Source organism: Lepisosteus platostomus, chromosome 4, assembly GCF_059453375.1.
Source record: "Lepisosteus platostomus isolate fLepPlt1 chromosome 4, fLepPlt1.hap1, whole genome shotgun sequence".
Taxonomy (NCBI): domain Eukaryota; kingdom Metazoa; phylum Chordata; class Actinopteri; order Semionotiformes; family Lepisosteidae; genus Lepisosteus; species Lepisosteus platostomus.
In genome coordinates, this window is record NC_142614.1 from 4,060,488 (window position 1) to 4,077,515 (window position 17,028).

Here is a 17,028-nt window from a genome sequence, read left to right on the forward strand (position 1 = left end):
GTGAATGAACCAGCACTGCACCAAAAGGAACTTAAGGGCTCCGAATGGCTCAGGAAATCTGCCTCTGAACTACCATTCCTCACCAGTTAAGAAAAAGCACACAAAACATGACCGAACGGTGAGATGATGCAGAAGGGGAGGGTTTTGTTGAAGCGCAAGCGAAGACGCTGGAGTGCAAACTGTTGCTGGTCCGCTCATCAGCGTGCTGCACTGTTCTAGATGGAGGCCTCAGATACTGCATGGTTCAGCTCATGCACAGCTCCCCCTGCCATTCATATTCACAGTTGTTCCAAGAGCTTCGAACACCTTCAGGAGCAGAGCAAAGACCCCTCCCTGTAAAAGGAAATGGCACAAGCTTTATCCACACCCTGCAGTGGCCCCAGCCTCAGGCAGAATGGACCTCCGCATTCAGGTCATAGACACAGCACTCACGCATATTTACCACTCCGAGTGTTCAAACCTCTGTATTTAGATATATGGCTCACCTCTGTGCGTCTTCACAGCTTCTGGGAAAATGACTAACACTGCATTTATCAATGCCAATTAAGGGATGTTTTAACAGAGATTGCCAAGGTCTTCTCAGTTAACACGAGACAGTTAAAACTTTTTTGTTTGAAAATAATTGCTCAGGTATCAAAACTACTAATGAATCATAGTTTTTAAATTAGTACCTTGAACAAGATGCGTCTTGCACGACAAAAAAAAAAGATTTAGGCACATACAATTTCTGTGTGCACGTTTAGGCTTATAAAAAAGTTTATTTGCAGTACAAAAACAAATGCAAAAAACCAAATATATTAACTTAGTACAAACTTGACCAAACATCTATAAATACATATTAAAATAAATATAAAACTAATTAAGTTACTACAACTCTTTAACGCTACACTAAAGTAACTATACAAATAGCAACGTTCATACATCACATTGTATAGAAATCAACAACATGGGTGTTTGTAATTTAAAATTACTGAAGCTCACATCAAGTCTTGTGGGATGTAGCTTTGCAGTTAGGACATTCAGGCAAATATTAGAAAACCTACAGTTAACTAGCAGGTAAAACATTTAAACAAAAATTAGCACCACAAAAATCACATCAGGCACTTTATCTTCTCTTAGAAGTTACAAAAAAATTGACAGCGGTGTGCCATACCTAATGACAGCTCAGCACACAGCATTTATTTTCCTTTTCATCTCTTGCCATTTTTCTATTTACATGCAACACAATACTCTTTTAAAATGCTTGACTTATCATAATAAAAACATGGCACACTCACTAGTCAACCAAACCAACAGCCACCCCCCTCCAAATTAAAACTGATTCAAGAGCCTGCAGACTGACAGACTTCTAGGGTTTGGTTTCACAGAGAGCAATCTTATCTCTGCTGCGTCACTGCAGCGAGAAAGAAGCTCAACATAAACTAACCTCTCTTACGGTGCAGCAGGCTCTTATACATTCAATTCAGCCCGTCTCACAATATGGTTGTGGACTAGCAGGGTCAGCTGGGCATTTTGGAACAGTTTCAAACACCTCAGACCACAACTTTCAAGGCAACAGGACTTTGGCGAACACACTTAAAAAAAAAAGTTTAAGGAACAGAAAAATTCATAAAAATAACTTGTTTTTCCCCCTGAAACGTATAACTTACAAATTTATAGGGAAAAATGTTACAAACAAAGGAAAGTCAATTCCTAATAAAGCTGCAGAAAAGGCAGCAGAAAGAGGAGGACTTTTTTTTTCTCTTTGGTTCTCCCACCCAACGCCCTCACAGAGGATTCAAACCATTTTCCACTCCCCTCACTCCAGCTACACGATCTGCTTCAGCTTAACAAGGCACCGAGTTGCATCCAGGAAATGATCACCCGTTACAGTGGCTTTCGCAAGGCAGCAGGGGTGATCGAGAAGGATCCCCGTGGAAGAACGCGCTCCCTAGCGCTGCCCGTGCTAATCGCAGAAGGTCAGTTTCTCCGAGTCCGAATGAGCCCCATGAAACAATCCCTTTGCACAACATCAACTCGAAGTCAAGCATTAAGCTGAAGCAGTGTTAACCGAGATGTGAAGCACCTCACAGTACAGAACGGTCGGTATACAACAGTATACAACCCAACGTTTAATATGTGGGAAAAAAAAACATTGCTTTTGCTAGCAAAGTGGACCGCGCTTGGCGATCGAAGGAGGAAAGGCAGGAGTCAGATGACAAAGCCTGGGCTCGAGAGCCGCTCGTCCGGGACCGACAGCTGGCTGAATATGGGCAGCCTGCGGCCGAAGCACTCGAAGACCGAGGTGTCCGAGCCACTGAGGCTGCTGGCCGAGCTGCCCGAGCCCCCCTCGTGGTCGGACAGGGAGGTGGCCGACATGCTCCTCGAGCCCGGGGCCAGGCCGGCGAACGGGGGCTGGCGCGGGAACCCGTCGTCCGACGCCGCGGAGCCGCCGCGGCCCGCCCCGCGGAAGGCGCCGCCGGCGGAGGGCAGGAAGTGCAGGCCCAGGTCTGGGCCCAGGTCGCTGAAGACGGGGAAGGCCTCGTGTTCCGGGAAGGTGGGGGAGAGCAGCTCGGGCACCCCGCACGACCCGGGAGGAGAGGCGGAGCTCCCCCTGGGTAGGAGGGCGGGGGTCTCGTGGGGCTGGAACGCGGAGGGGAACCCGGCGAAGCTGACGCTCTGTTTCAGCGGGGGCGGCCGGCGACGGCAGGCCGCCTGGCGCTGCTGCTGCTGCTGCTGCTCCTCCTCCTCCGCGTTGTGCACGAAGTGACACCGCGTCCCATACGGGCAGATGCCAACCGTGTGGAAGGTGCGGCAGCGCTCCGTCTTGTATTTGGGGTGGCGGCTGAGGTCGCGCAGCTCCTCGGCGCCGTGGGCGAACTGGCACTTGGCGCCGTACTTGCAGACGCCGCCGCTCTCCTCGAAGGTGCGGCACAGCTCCGTTTTGTAGCGGGACGAGAGGGGGCAGCCGGGCGCAGCTGGCGGGCGCTTGGCGGGGGCGGCGTCGGGGCACGGCCACCCCAGACCGCCGCCGTCCGCCTCCGCCGGGCCGGCCCCCCAGAAGGACGCGTGGCCCCAGCCGGCAGGAGGGGGCCTCTCTGGGATCTTACCCCACGGGCCGGCTCTCGGAAACGGGCTGGCCGACTCCTCCGCAGAGAGGGGGCCTGGGACAGGTGACAGACAGGCCGCCTGGGCACGCCTGAAGCCCACTGCTTTCACGTCTGGCGCCAAGCCCCCGGGGTGATCTCGGAGGTCCAGGCTGCAGAACGTCTGGAAGAGAGCAGCACAGAGACCGTCCGCCATTAGCAGCGTTAGAGTGGCTCGGTGCGTCCAGCAGCCAGAAACGGGACCCCCCCCCAGCTCTACATCATGCAATCACATGGACGGAGGAGGAAAAAGGGGGCCGATCAGCAACAAACTTGAACCGTGATCAAGTTCGCTGCAAGTCCTGTATTCTGATTTACAAAGGGCTAAAAAAAAAACGATGTGCCAGAACACCGTCCACTGATTTAACCCTGCTTAAAGGAATGATACTCCCCCTCATTTGGACTCACAGCTGGAACTTGAAGACTGAAAACGGAAGTTTAAAAATTCTACAAGAGGTCTGAAAAAAAGACTAAATAGTGCGTTCGAGGTTTTGGTAGCGCGGGGGAGGGGGGATGTTACACAGCTCAGAAAATCCGGATGCAGTACAAAGATATCAAATAAACAACGGCTCCGTGAACTTTAACCCCGACACTCGCTAAGTCTCACGTTATTGGTGGGTGGGGCACAGAGCTCACGACACCTCCAGCAGCCTCCTGGAGCGGGGGAGTGCGACAACTGCAGACAAACCTGAGTGGGTTTTTTTTACAGTGCTGGCTCAAACTTGGGTCACACACCGGAGACACTAAAGCTTTTCAATACATTGCCTGTCCGCGCCGGGCCTTAATATTAAGGCGTGTGCAGAAGTGATCACATCTACAAACCTTAATAATATATTTTATATACAGTGCACTGGAACTTTTTTTTTCTGTTGGGAACTGTTCTGTAAAAATGCAACAGTGACTCATGACCGCGGTTGATCAGATAAAGACGAACGAGTCACACGTCAGCGGTGTACAGTGCACAAGCTTTCAGCGGAGAATGAGAGAAAAAGATGTGTCGATAAGAAACCGTGCCGCAGTTACTTTTTTGTATCAACCTTTTAGAGTAATTCAACCACGACGAAATACGACAGCCCAAGGATCTGGAGTTTCGAACAAGTCGAAGAACGTTTCCATCCCCTACACAAAGCACTGACGAAATAGGACGGAATTCGGACACATCGTGCCAAATGTTGAGAAGTCGGAAATATTTTCAGCAACGCAACCCGTCTCTCACCAATCTCTCTAAACTTCTAACCTGTCCTCACGCCTTTTGTTAACTGTATCAGTTTGTTTACCGGGGACAAGCTGACCGACTACCGTTGCTCTCTTGCAACGGTGCTGCCCTTCCCACACGCCTCGAGAAACGCCGTTAATAAACACGACACCGGTCACACACCTGCACACAGGCATATGCTGTAACTGCACTACCACCGCCTCGGTGCTCACCAGTCTTCTATCTCTACACTCACTCCGGAGGACAGACGGATGAACGTCAAATGCGGGGGGGGAGGATAAGCATTCCCACCTTGCTCAAAACTTCGTCGCGCTCAAAAGTCTGGGCGAACACGTACGACGGCATCCTAGCCAGTCCGCTGCCGCTCTCTCGGTCGCCAAACCCTCTCCGCTTGCCGTGGCCCCGCCGTCCCCTCGGCGTGCAGCTTCTGACAGCGCCGAGCAACACGTGTGGTTTTAACCGTGTGCTCCCGCTCGCGGGGCCACGCCCCCGTCCCTACTCCACCGGAAATGCCTGCAGTCCCGCACCTAAACATCCGCCCTCCCCCTCCGCGGCTAAACCGTGTTCACCCCCTTACCCGGGATCCCCCCTGCACCTGCCGGCTTTCCCGGCAGGCGAGCCCCCCCTGCATTTATTAAATCCCGAAATGAACGAATTATGATGCTTGCCTGCCACTTTTGCAAGTTTTTTCCCCTTATTAAACAGTCGGACATATTCATTTACTAAAGAAACGTAAGAGTTAAGAGCCGACCTCCGCCTGTTTAAGAACTGAACACAACCGATTAGTTCGAATTAGTCCCTATTCATCCTATTTCGACTAAGGGTTCAGTTATACTAAACGACACCTCAGCCAACGGGTGTGGGGGTCCCCATAACCAAGACTGGGAGTCCCTATGTAGAGGTAAAGGGCATGAACATACTACTGTTGGCACAACGTACCATAACAAATATATAATTGACATGCAAAAAATGCTAACTTGACACAGCCGCTGTCCGGAAACCAGAATTGCACGCCAGTGTACAGCAGAGACCCGCGCAGTGCGCTGTGGAGGAACTTCTAACAGTCACTTAGGAAGTGCGGTATAGGAATGTGGAGCCTGACGCTCAATCAGTTGTTGAAAATACAACTACTAATACTGAAAGTCAAAATGCAAGTTCGAAGATCCAGCTGTTGACATAACCTTTACGATCCGTAGGAAGGACTTTTAAGATGCCGGTTGCCGCAAACCGACCGCTTGTTTCAGATTTGTGAAAGACAGTTACAGCAAGTGACGATATTCTTCAGTTTGGTATGTGCGTCTTCACCGCCGCAGGTGTGAAAAAGGCTCCTATTAAAGGTCCCCAGATTATTGTTAAGGTGGGTCTTTTTTAGGAAACCGCCCCCTGTCCCCAACCCGCGTGGTGAGCGGATGCTCGCCCCGGAGAAAACTGAAACAGTGAAAAACCGTGTCGGGCGACCTGCTCTCCACAGCCACTGTACCGGCGCCCCCTCACTCAGGAAATGTATGCCGTCACACTTGACAAGGGTTTAAAATCACTGCGGATGGCTGCTTCGCTCGTCCTGTGTTTAACAACGAAAACTTGTCTCGGAAGCTTGGGCAAACGATAAGAGTGAGGTATTGGCATTGTAAACAGAGAAATCCATGAAACGTCAGTTTTCTAAGATTGAAAAAAAAAATTGGAGACTAGAAACACACTGCAAGATAAGACCTCTATGCTTTCCGCGGCTAAAATGATAATTATATGTTTAAAAGTGTAAAAGAGAAAAGCTGAGATGTGCTTAAAACCATGATACTGAAGAACTGTTGTTTCAAGCCACCATGTGCTGCATTAGTTTCACAAGAGATATCAAGCACTTAAGTGCACAAGTTACTATTTAAGACCAATGCAACATATACTGCATATAAACTAACTATTTTTTTCTGGCTGAAGCTTTAATCCAAATCTTTAATCCAGTTGCACTAACACATCTGGGAATTTCACCAGAGCTGTTGGGGCGAAGCTGCTTGCTCAGGGGTACCGCAGCACTGTCTCACCCGGGATTTACAAGTCTCCAGTTCCGGGTCCAGAACCCTGAGCCCTGCTCCACATGGCTGCCCCTCCACACATCTACAGACAGATGGGTTTTGTCAGAATGGCAGGAACCGGCCCAGCTGGTCTCAATAATTAATCAGAAACGCAGTGTTACTAAATAGTGCATAAAAGCAGGGAATGTCCCAGTGACCAGTCATCCTGAAACCCTGTGTTACTTTCTCAGGCTTTAACTTCCCCGGGCCAGACCTCTTCTTACTTTTAACCCCCAGCGTCATCTCTCCGCCTGTCTCCGTCTGACTTGTCACTCTCTAACTGTTTGAGCACATGTGTTGGAAATCTAACACAAAGAGCTGCCTAGCCTTTTTACTCTCACTCTCAGAGTTTGTGCTGATGAAGATTCAGAAGGGGAAACAGTGCACATCGAACCAAAAATCAGAGAGAGCTCAGCACGCCACTCTGAAGTCAAGTACAGGCAAATGTATGGCATTTTTAAGTCTCTTAAAATACTTCATTAATTAAATCTTCAACTGATAAAATAAGATATCTCTCTATTAAGTCTCACCTAGCATTTTTGTTAGGGCCACACTCACATCCTGCCCACCTGAAACAATAAATTTTGTGTATTTATCTTCGTGTTGCCAGCTCTCCACGATCTTTCTGAAGGCCCCTGGAATGACACTGTGATCTAGGGGTACAGGACTGTGCGCAATTCAGCAGGAACAGACTGTGAGTAAGCAACCCCTCCCCCCCCAAAACCATATGAATGTAATATCAGGTTTGCCTCCTAACAGCAGCCTCTGCATAGGCATCATGACATTCAAACACTGTACTATGGAGACAGACATTCCACTTCAAAAACAGCATGAGTGAAACTGTCCGGTCTCACAATATCTTATGACGGCTACGGACATATCGTCCTCATGCATGGATGTTTTGATGCATGATACACAAATGCTCTGGCTGCATCAGACAACAGTGTTTGAAACTTGTTCACAGGCACAAAGATGGGGTTTTGTGTCCCTTCACAACACTGGACAGAAAACAGCAAGAAGAGCTCTCTTATCACAGAGGTGCTGACACCCGAGAACAGCAGAGCAGATGTGTCTGACAACTCACAGGTACAGCAGGAGAGCCTCGGTGTCAGACGCTCTGCTGTGGGCCACATGTGTGATCAGCACCGAGAGCCGCAAACAGCCAGGATTTCCTGGGTACGAGGCCTTTGATGGAGAGCAGAGGTGCTGACAGAACCCATGAAACATTCAAATGGCTTGTGATTGACGGGCAGTTGGACGTGCTGTGCTTTGAGCTGGCTGAAGAGTGAGAAGACAAACACACATCATTAAGCCATCAACAGGGGCAAACTGTGAACATGTGACGCCTGTGGCCGTGTTTTTGCAGGGCCCCGTTTGGTGACATTGCCCAGACATGAGACGTGAGAGAGCTGTCCAGTGTGTGAAGTGCAGAGGCTTTGATGTCAAGGTGATGGAGGTCACACCAGTGACCAGTGAATACTTAGTGCCAATACTTCAGTGCCATATTATTCATATCAAGCCAGCATCTCAACACTAGCCGGAGAATGATAGAAGAATAGAGATTTAATTCTGCCAAATATCGCAACATGTTAAGAACCTGCAAACTACAATACAAAATGCTAATGGTAGACCCATTTTTTTATGTTACACTTTAAAAGCACCCATTGTTATAAAATATCTCACTATTTGAAAGGAAGGCATTTACAAAGAAAAGTGACCGGAACAACAAAAAAAAAGTTTTACTTTAAAAAGCCTCCACAGTACCCAGAAATATATCCTCTCCAGCACCAGGTTACTACTGCTAACGGAAGCCTATTGTGCTGTGTTGTAAATGTGTGACCTGTGGGAGTGTCAAAGTTTGTATATTCAGACTACTGCAAAATAGACCCAGGCAAGTGCAGACTAAATGAACAGTCATAATTCTAGTTCTAAGTAGAATCGAGAGGAAGATATGTCAGGGGATTCCTAGGTAACTCAGTAAGTAAAAGCCTACATGCCAGATGTCAGTCATGAGGTTCCACTCTCAGCCAGGACACTGGGTAAATGATTCTCGACGTGATGGTATACAGCTGGCTGGGCACCACCACAGCACCAGTCCACCAGGGCTTTCTTAATTTTCCAGCAATCAGAGACTCCCTTGCCTAGTGGGCGACTTCAGCGAGACGTGTGCCTCTCCTCAAGGCATTGCTTCTCTGGAAGGACACAGTGGAGGGAGTTAGCAGCATGTCAAATGTCAAATGGCTCTGCAAGCAGGCACACCAGAGGAGCATGTCTGCGTGACTCACTCTCTCCCAGTCGGGTGCACATTTAAACTGGGGAAACAAAGAAAAATCACAAAGTCTAAAATTAAAAAATAAAGCAAAACCAACGCCATTTATCCAAAAAGATCTAAAGACACAGCATATGACTTTCAGCAAAGGATTCTTGAACAGGAAATAAAAGAGGGTAAATCTAAAATACTTAAAAATACTACCTAGTAAACATGAGAGTGGTCTTCTGGGTAAAGAGAAGTCCGCACTATACTTTGAACTTCTGCTTCTGCCCGAAATAGAGTAATTTCATTACCAGCAGCAGAAGGAGCTTGTTAGTGCATTGAGGGTTTGTTTTTTTCAATTCCACAGTGAGCTGAGCCCTAACAAGGCACCTTCCTTTGTTGCAGAAAAAAATAAAGTCCTAAAGAGAGGGAGAAGAGGCCAGGGAGCAAAATGTCATCACACTAAGAGGCTTGTCGTGACACAAGAGCACTCAAGGAGTAGCTGACATAAGCGTTTGTATTGTAGACCTCAACAATTAGCAGCTACACAAACTTACAAAGAAGAATGAAGGAAAAGAGGGGAAAAAAGTCCCTCGGTTTTGTCATTTGACCGATTGTTGGAGCAGAGCTCTAAAACTTGGAAAATAATTAAAGTACTTTGTGGTTGGGGAGGTAGCCAGGACTTGTGAAGCAGAAAGACTTAGTTCAAGACTGCTTTTCAAGCTTTCCAATAATACAGAACCTGAATATCATGCACACACATACCGGCTCATTGATTTGACCACTGATATCTTAACAAGCAGAGCAGCCTTTGAAAAGAACGGCCACCCAAAGCTTACTTAATGGGACCTGCTATATGTGTGGTAGACGATTTGATACATGGGTATGCTTTATGCAGCGTTGTTCATTTTAAAATGAACCGTAGTCAAATTTCTTTTCTCCTCCCTCGTCTCATGCATCTGGAGGACACGATTCAAATTTCACCTTTCTGCTACAAAGTCAAAGGTGAGCACGTGAGCCCAAAGCCCGAATATGGTTGGGATTCTGTTTTCAAGACCTGTAAATTACGTCGCAGACAGTTGGAAAAAAAGTTACACCTCATGCAATTAGAGTAACAAGAATGTTTAGGATGCCTTCAATATCAAACAGAAAACAGTAAAAAACAAACTCAATATAAACACCCTGAGAATTACTGAATCTCTCGCAGACAATCGCCTTTTTGAGGCAGCGCCTTGTACTTTTTAATAACCCAGATGTTCACACTTTTACTGACAGCTTTCAGTCAGAAGGAGAGGCTCTGGGTGCTCCTAGGGTGCATCTCTCATAATACATGCTGACCTCCCCCAGCCTCAGTCTCTGAAAACGTGCCAGTGCTCGGGAGACCCAAGGGCTGTTTACTTAAAGGCGATTAGAGTGTGGTAAACAGACTTTTGGCAGGTTGTTTTGGAAAAGCTGAGAGGGTCTCAGCAGACTGTTCTAACGTGATGTTTCAGAAGAGAGGAGTTTGTGGGTGAGTGTTGGCGGTTGGGGAGGGGTGGGGGAGTTAGATTTCCTGGGTTGTCTTACCTACTTAGCTTTGCCTGGGGAAAAGGGTTTTACACACACAATAACAAGAGTTCTGCCCTTCCCCCAACACCTCACCTCCCCACCCCCATCCTAAATGGGAAGTTTCGGACTGTTTGACTGTTTGGAAAACAAAGTGTTAGCTGAAGCCCTTCCCAAATCCAGAATCGCAACAAAGGCAGGAGTTCCTGAGAAGCAGGGCGACCGGAGCTACACTCTCAGTTAGGCAGAACCCGTGTAAAATGGAGCATCACAGCACCCTGGAAAAAACAGAAAGCAGCGTTCTTGACAGACAGAAAGAGGGAGATGCTTTCACTCAGTTTTGTGGTCAATGACGTAAAACCGAAAGGCGCAAATCTTATTTTCTCCTTGGCTGATAAAAGGCCACAGACATGCTTTCGCACAGAAACATGGATGCTGCAACTGCACTCAGAGCCTCTTTCTGACTCCTGCAAAAACCACATCAGTCAGATTTCGCCAGCGAATACATTTTAAACGTCATCTCATGTGGAGCTTAAAAGACTGCTCGCAAATGCTGAACAAGACGAAGACCTGAAAATTACAACACTATTTCTGATTGGCGTTTTGTTTTTTATAACATAGCACACCTTATGAAAGGTTCATGATGTACCAAGCATCGCCTACTGTTTTAAAACCTGATAAAAAGAGATAAAAAGACACTCAGCGACTTAAAAGTTAAAAATGCTAGGGAATTGTTATACAGTAAGTTAAGTCAATACTGATGGGGTTAGGCAGGTTTTCCTTTTTAGCCAATTACTTGAAAATCACATTCTAAGAACATCACTAAATGGCCATGGTTGTAATTACTGCCCGAAGCACAAGTCTTTCTAAACCTGGTCCTGGTGAAGTCTCAGTCCAGATGTTTTTATAGACAGCCTTTAAAAAAATAATTTTCTGAAGGCCTGGAACAAATGAACTATGATCCTTAATTGAACCTGTGGTGTGTTAAATAAAGTAGAGATCATTTGGAACAAAAATCAGAATATCTTTGAGCCCTCAAAGACTAGCGTTCCTTTAATGAAAGGCTACTGGCCTAATTGACTGTTTAAACACATTTTCCCCATTTTTAAATAACAGGTGATTTAGTGTGACCCGTAAGGATATCCAGATTAGTGCTCTCTAGGATCAGGGTTGGAAAAATCTGGCCTAAAGGCAGAACATAAATGCTTGTAGTTCTGCTGAAGCCAGCTACAAATAAGAGAAACACATGTTTTGCCCGCCTCTGGCACTCAAATATTTGCTTGACTTGACAAGGGCTTAAATCTCAGCAGATGATGTGTTTGGAAAATGTCAGGAAAATCTTGAACGGGAACAATAGTTTGTCAGATGTATTCCCTGGTGTTCTCCCAGGGAAGTAAATGTTAGGTGGTAATTTGCTAAGAACCAGGAGACAACTTCCGGTTTCATTCCAGTTTCCTAGTTGGTTTTCTCTTGTTTGTGGAAAACAACAGGGCATCCACAGTTGCTGTTCATGGAATTGCTCACTTACTTAATAAGTCCAGAAGGAGTTTCTTGGAAAAAATGAACCAGAAAATCGAACAGCAACTCAACGCCAAAGCACAACATCCTGAAAGACCAAAACCAAAAGACACTAGAGTCTTGGAAGTGAAAAGATCTCTGCCGGGAATGTGGGATGACACAGAGCTGGGAGATCAAAGGTTCAAACCCAGACTGGCCAAACCAAGCAGCTAATACCTCACTTCCTGAAGTGTCTCACTAGTCATCTTCCCGTAGTCAGAATATCTCAAAAACCATCAGAAAACAATGACCTCTGGGGTTAAAGCTGAAGGACCAAAAAAGCTAAGGGTTCATTAGCCAGAACTGCAAATTCGAATGCACTGGATTTTCAAACAGGTCAGCATGATGCCACTCCAATGCATGTTGCAGGGAACTGCGGCAGAAGGGTGGAACAAATGTAGAATAAGCAGTATCACTGAAGGCTGCACCAGGCCATAGACTGTCTCATAACACTGCCCATGGTTCTGTACTCACTGGGGACAAAGGAAGGGATTGTGCTAGTTTTAAAAGTTCCTCATCACAGCGATCAAATGATCTTTTTATCAGCTATACCACCAGGCAAACAAGTCAGCAGAACTGAACACAACTGCACACTGCAGCTTGTGCATCATGCTGGCAGACTGATTAATGGCTTTGGTTCTGGGGGAAATCTACTTACATGCAGAAGCTGCGTCAGTGCACCTCCCTGACTTGGCAAATTCATCCATGTTGGCAGAAAGTCTAAAGAAAAAAAAAATAGAGAACAAAAAGTAAACGGTGCCCTTTATGGTCTGGACTTCGAAAAGGAATGGTTTCATTAAGACCTGGGAACTGGTGATATTTTCTTTTGAGCGCGATTGGGAAAGAAATGAATTCCAGATACAGCCTGGACGCATTAGGAGGCACCGTGGCAAAAAATTCCTTCGGAGGTGATCGGTTGCTTCCAGGAACATATTGGAAAAAGGAGGGGAGGGGATTGTCTGTCCGGAAGCACTGCCAGAGCAGCTGCTCAGACTGAAAGTGTTAGACACACTGCGTGTCTGCTCTTGTCCTTAAAACCACCGGCTTGACCACAGTGCAGGCTGCTTCACACTGCAGCTGTGGTTGTTACAAAAGAGTTCAGCTCCTTGGAATTCAGATCTAGTTACTTACCGCTGCAAATGCAGGATAAATTAAAGTAACTTCCTCCTGCAGTTTTTAAGTCTCAGTGTGAATGCAGCCGTTTTCGGAGTAAATGCAATGTCTTTAAAATGAAAAATAAAAACAAAAACAACATTTTTTAAACCCTGGTGTTTAGATATTCTGTTTAGTCCTATTTTCACTAATGTGTCATAAAAACCCAGTGAATTTATTGCAAAGGAAGACATTTCTCCTGCTTTATCCAATAATGTTCTGGACATGAGGGTTTCTAATTATGCCGAAGGTGTGCACCTTCCTGTTCATCCTGTGTTCTTGGTGCAATCCTAGATTAAAGTTTTTCTTTTTTTTTAGTTCCAAAAGAAGTGTAACTAAAAGGATTATAAGCCACAATGGCCAGGTTCCCCGAGCGTCGAGCTAGCGCCCATTTGGGGGCTGCTTTGGAGGTTATTAACATTTTCAGTTTAGCTGAAAGGAGCTAAAGTTGTTTAGAAGTTCATGCAATGCAAAAAAAACCAATAAGAGGAGATACAGAAGAATATAACTAAAGCAGAGGTAAGAACATGATCTCTGAAGCCTTTTTCCAGGCACAAGGAACAAAGCCACGTTGTTGACAACTTTAGTCAACTTGCAGGAATGCTTTACTTTCTTTCTGGCTTCTGCTGCAGAGTCTCCATGAGGCCTCTCTATTAATTATCCCTAATGAGGACAAATAGGCATTAGCATGGAAATAAAAACGTGCTCCACCTCCTGCCCCACGCCACTGCACACCCTCCCCTGCGGTGAGACAACACAGAGGGGTGTGCAGTCCCTCACCTGCAAACGAATTTAAAACAGACCTGCCACCGGGAGGCCAAACAAACAGTCCCAGCAAATGGAAGCATGAAATCAGGGAACAGCAGCCAGTAAGACAAACAGCGCTGGCACAGTCCTGCACATCAATGTCACATGACCTCTCATGAAACGTCTGTCTCAAAATGAGTATGATTCACATTTCCCGGCAATGGCGGTGTCTTGAACATGTAAAATATTAGGAAAGAAATCTCAATTTACCAGGCGAGGGTTGGTTCTTCAAGCACCCACTTAGCGCATCAGACATACAGATGCATAAGACAATTTAAGAAGTGTGGATAAAATAAGTTTGAGTTCATAAAAAATTAAAACAAAAGAAGATTCATTCTTCACAAGCAGTAGCAAGAATTCCAAATAAAATGTGCCATCTTTTTGAAGCATTATCAAAAGCATTAATGCCTTTCCTCTCTCCAATATTCAGAGAAAGAGCCTTGGCTTATTTCTTTTTGAAGTGATTTGGCGCTCCTCCTAGACAAGTCTGCATTGTTCGCAATGAATAAAAGTGCTGAAGCTGTAACAGAGATTGCATTGATCCAAGAATCCCCTTTCTCGCTCACAGTTCCACTTCCTACATTTTCTTACGTCTCACCGTTTTAATCGTGCTGTTCACAATCACCAGCAGCTCACAACAGCCAACAAACAAAAAAAGGCAATGCGGACATAATTCCGCAATTGATATGTTTTTTTAGTTTTGCAAATAGAAAAATGCTTAACTCAAGAAGCGTACCCTTTCTGTCCTGACCTATCGTGACTTCGGAGCTAATGAAAATTATTACAATAGTTGAAACTGGAGGAGAAATTCGAACACTGGAATCATAAAGAGAACATGAACCATCTACCCTCTCTGTAAACAATACCCTTGCCCCAGAGCAGTGGAAAATTACCCAGGCGACACCAGGCCATCAGACATTAGGAAATAATGCTTTTCACCATTGTAGTAGTTATTACATATGTTCAATAACTGCTATAGTATTGCCAGCCTATAGGCCTGTAGGCTTTGTCCTCGTGCTTGAATGGACAGCAGAGACAGCCCTGTTATATGATATTATTTCATTTGAGGGGAAGAAAAATGACAACCTGGATTCTGGCACATTTCTTCTCCCCGAAGCGCCAGCAGCTGTAATCTGGTACTTATTATGATTCCCTCATGTCTACGTCCGTGGGTGACAGTTAAAGGCTTAAAAGACTCGCAAGAGCAACCCATCATAAAAATATCGTATCATCTGTCCGGCTGCAGCAGCAGCACTGGTCTGTATGCCCTCGTACCTCGTGGGGGCATCTTGGGGTTGGCTGGCACGTACAGCCTGGCACCCAGACCGTATCTGATGTGGCAGCGGTTCTCATCTCCACTGATCAGAACTACCTGGGACGTCCCAGCAGGCACTCCCAAAGTCTGGGGCTGGAACAAGTGTGCAGGCTTGGGAGGCAGGAGACTTCGCAAACCAGTTTACCCCAAGAAGGGTCCCTGCTGAATACTTCTGTCGAGATATTGAAGGAGAGACAGGAAGAGCATAGTTAAGCAGCAATTATAATAAATAAGAAATTATTTTTTTTTATCCTGACAAGCTAACACAACAGATAGTGCAGTTGTGTTTATCTTTTCTATTTTTCACTGTGGAATTACCCTTTACACATTCACATGGAGTGATGCACTGCCGTTCACGATAATCAAGAATCTATAAGTTTAACTTTCCTTCTAGTACATGTAAAACTGAGGGATTTTTACAAAAGATTTTTTGTTTAAAAAAATGGCAATAACTTCACCAACCGGCTTGAAATGTCAAGCCCTCTGTGCCCAAACATCTGCTCAACGACAGCAAGGTTGGCAACTTGTCTGTGATTTTGGGAATATCTGAGCCAGGCACAGATTCAAAAACTTCTATTGGAACTAAAGCATTCATGGCAGCCCCACAGTTCGGCACAGGTACAATCAGAGCTGTAGCTGAGCTATAACAGGGCTATTCCAGTTTCTACCGCAACCATCTGGCTCTTAACAAATGTGAAAAAAAACTCTGCTATTCTCTTCATCCAAGCAGCACTGAACCAAAAGCCTGCTTCTCTTCCAGCCCTCCTAGGGCAGTTTTATTTTTCTAGTTTGCCTCACAGGAAGGCTCTTTTAGCAGTGCGTCAAGCTCCCCGTGGGGAGAGGGCTATCTCACTTCACATCAGGCAGATAAGTTTTCAAAGGCTACCCTGCCTGTCTCCTTCATGGTTCGCCTTTAATAGCTATTCAAAAGCATGGAAATGTGCGTGCAGAAAAAAAAAACACTACATGCACACAAAACCCCATTCAACCTGCTTAAGACACAGAACAGTTCCGGCAGTAAAGGATTTGCTAAGTGCCTTGAGTTGTGAGGCTCCAGCTAAACATCTGCTCTGCAAAAGCAGCAAAGGCACCCCCAGCTCTTCCTGTTCATTATGGCTAGCCAATCATAATAAACACTGGGAGCTGCTAATGGGATTCTGCCAATCCAAGATGCCGACGTCAGCTCTCTCGACTGCCAGGATCTGAATTCTGTTCTCTGTGCTAATCAAAGAGGACTCAGCAGGTTTAAGAAGAGCTGAAATAGAAGACAGGCACAACTGGTATCCCAGTTTAAAAGGCATGACTTTACTTTTACCAGGAGTCTAAATCCTATGTGGAGTCTCACCTGCTGTACCCCCAAGCAGTGTGGCCCCTCCCAGATTGCTCCAGCCAACCCAACTGTATAAAAATACCAACATTTGTATATCAAAATTGCTTGAAGTAAAAGCATCACCTTAAAGGGCAGTTAAACCTCAGCAAGAAAGCAGGTAGATTCCATATTCACAAAGCATCACCTTGAGTTGTGCAATAGTTCCTCATAATCAGATTTTTGGTGCTCCAGATTAAAATGGTATGTCAAAACATGAAATGCAGCTACAATGACACAACTCCATTTAAAAAGAAGCTGCAGCCTGACATAATAATAATAATAATAATAATAATAATAATAATAATAATAATAATAATAATAATAATAATGTATTTATTTAGAGTCTTTCCAAACCCAAGGTCACTGTTCATAGTGATAAAGAAAAAGACAAGAAAAAACAGTAAAAAGAAATACAAAAATAAACGCATAAACAAATGAATACAAAGAACGTACAGGTTCATACAGATAGAATGTAGGGTAATCAGATATTGGTCCTGGTAAAAAGGCAGGTTTTGAGTTTGGAATTGAAAGGAGTAAAAGAATTGGTCTCGAGTGTGAGGAAGGTCTTTCCATAACACTGAAGCAGTGACAGAAAAGGCCTGGTCACCAAAAATCTGAGATT

General features: G+C 45.6%; 1 protein-coding gene and 2 long non-coding RNA genes across 3 annotated transcripts; 1 reads left to right on the plus strand and 2 right to left on the minus strand.

Moving 5' to 3' along the window:
* Positions 1-738: 738 nt before the first annotated feature.
* On the minus strand, positions 739-4,823 carry LOC148672156 (mRNA decay activator protein ZFP36). The gene is made up of 2 exons (XM_088627618.1): positions 4,633-4,823; positions 739-3,249 (listed from the first exon to the last, which is right to left on the minus strand). The coding sequence occupies exons 1-2, from the start codon at positions 4,684-4,686 to the stop codon at positions 2,191-2,193; spliced, it is 1,113 nt and encodes a 370-aa protein (XP_088483744.1). The 5' UTR covers positions 4,687-4,823; the 3' UTR covers positions 739-2,190.
* A 1,763-nt stretch (positions 4,824-6,586) lies between these two features.
* LOC148672157 (uncharacterized) lies at positions 6,587-8,035 on the plus strand. Its single transcript, XR_015935684.1, has 3 exons — positions 6,587-6,853; positions 7,018-7,101; positions 7,372-8,035. It is a non-coding gene; the product is annotated as an uncharacterized LOC148672157 (long non-coding RNA).
* A 145-nt stretch (positions 8,036-8,180) lies between these two features.
* On the minus strand, positions 8,181-16,501 carry LOC148672158 (uncharacterized). The gene is made up of 3 exons (XR_015935685.1): positions 16,383-16,501; positions 14,998-15,209; positions 8,181-8,719 (listed from the first exon to the last, which is right to left on the minus strand). It is a non-coding gene; the product is annotated as an uncharacterized LOC148672158 (long non-coding RNA).
* Positions 16,502-17,028: the final 527 nt, after the last annotated feature.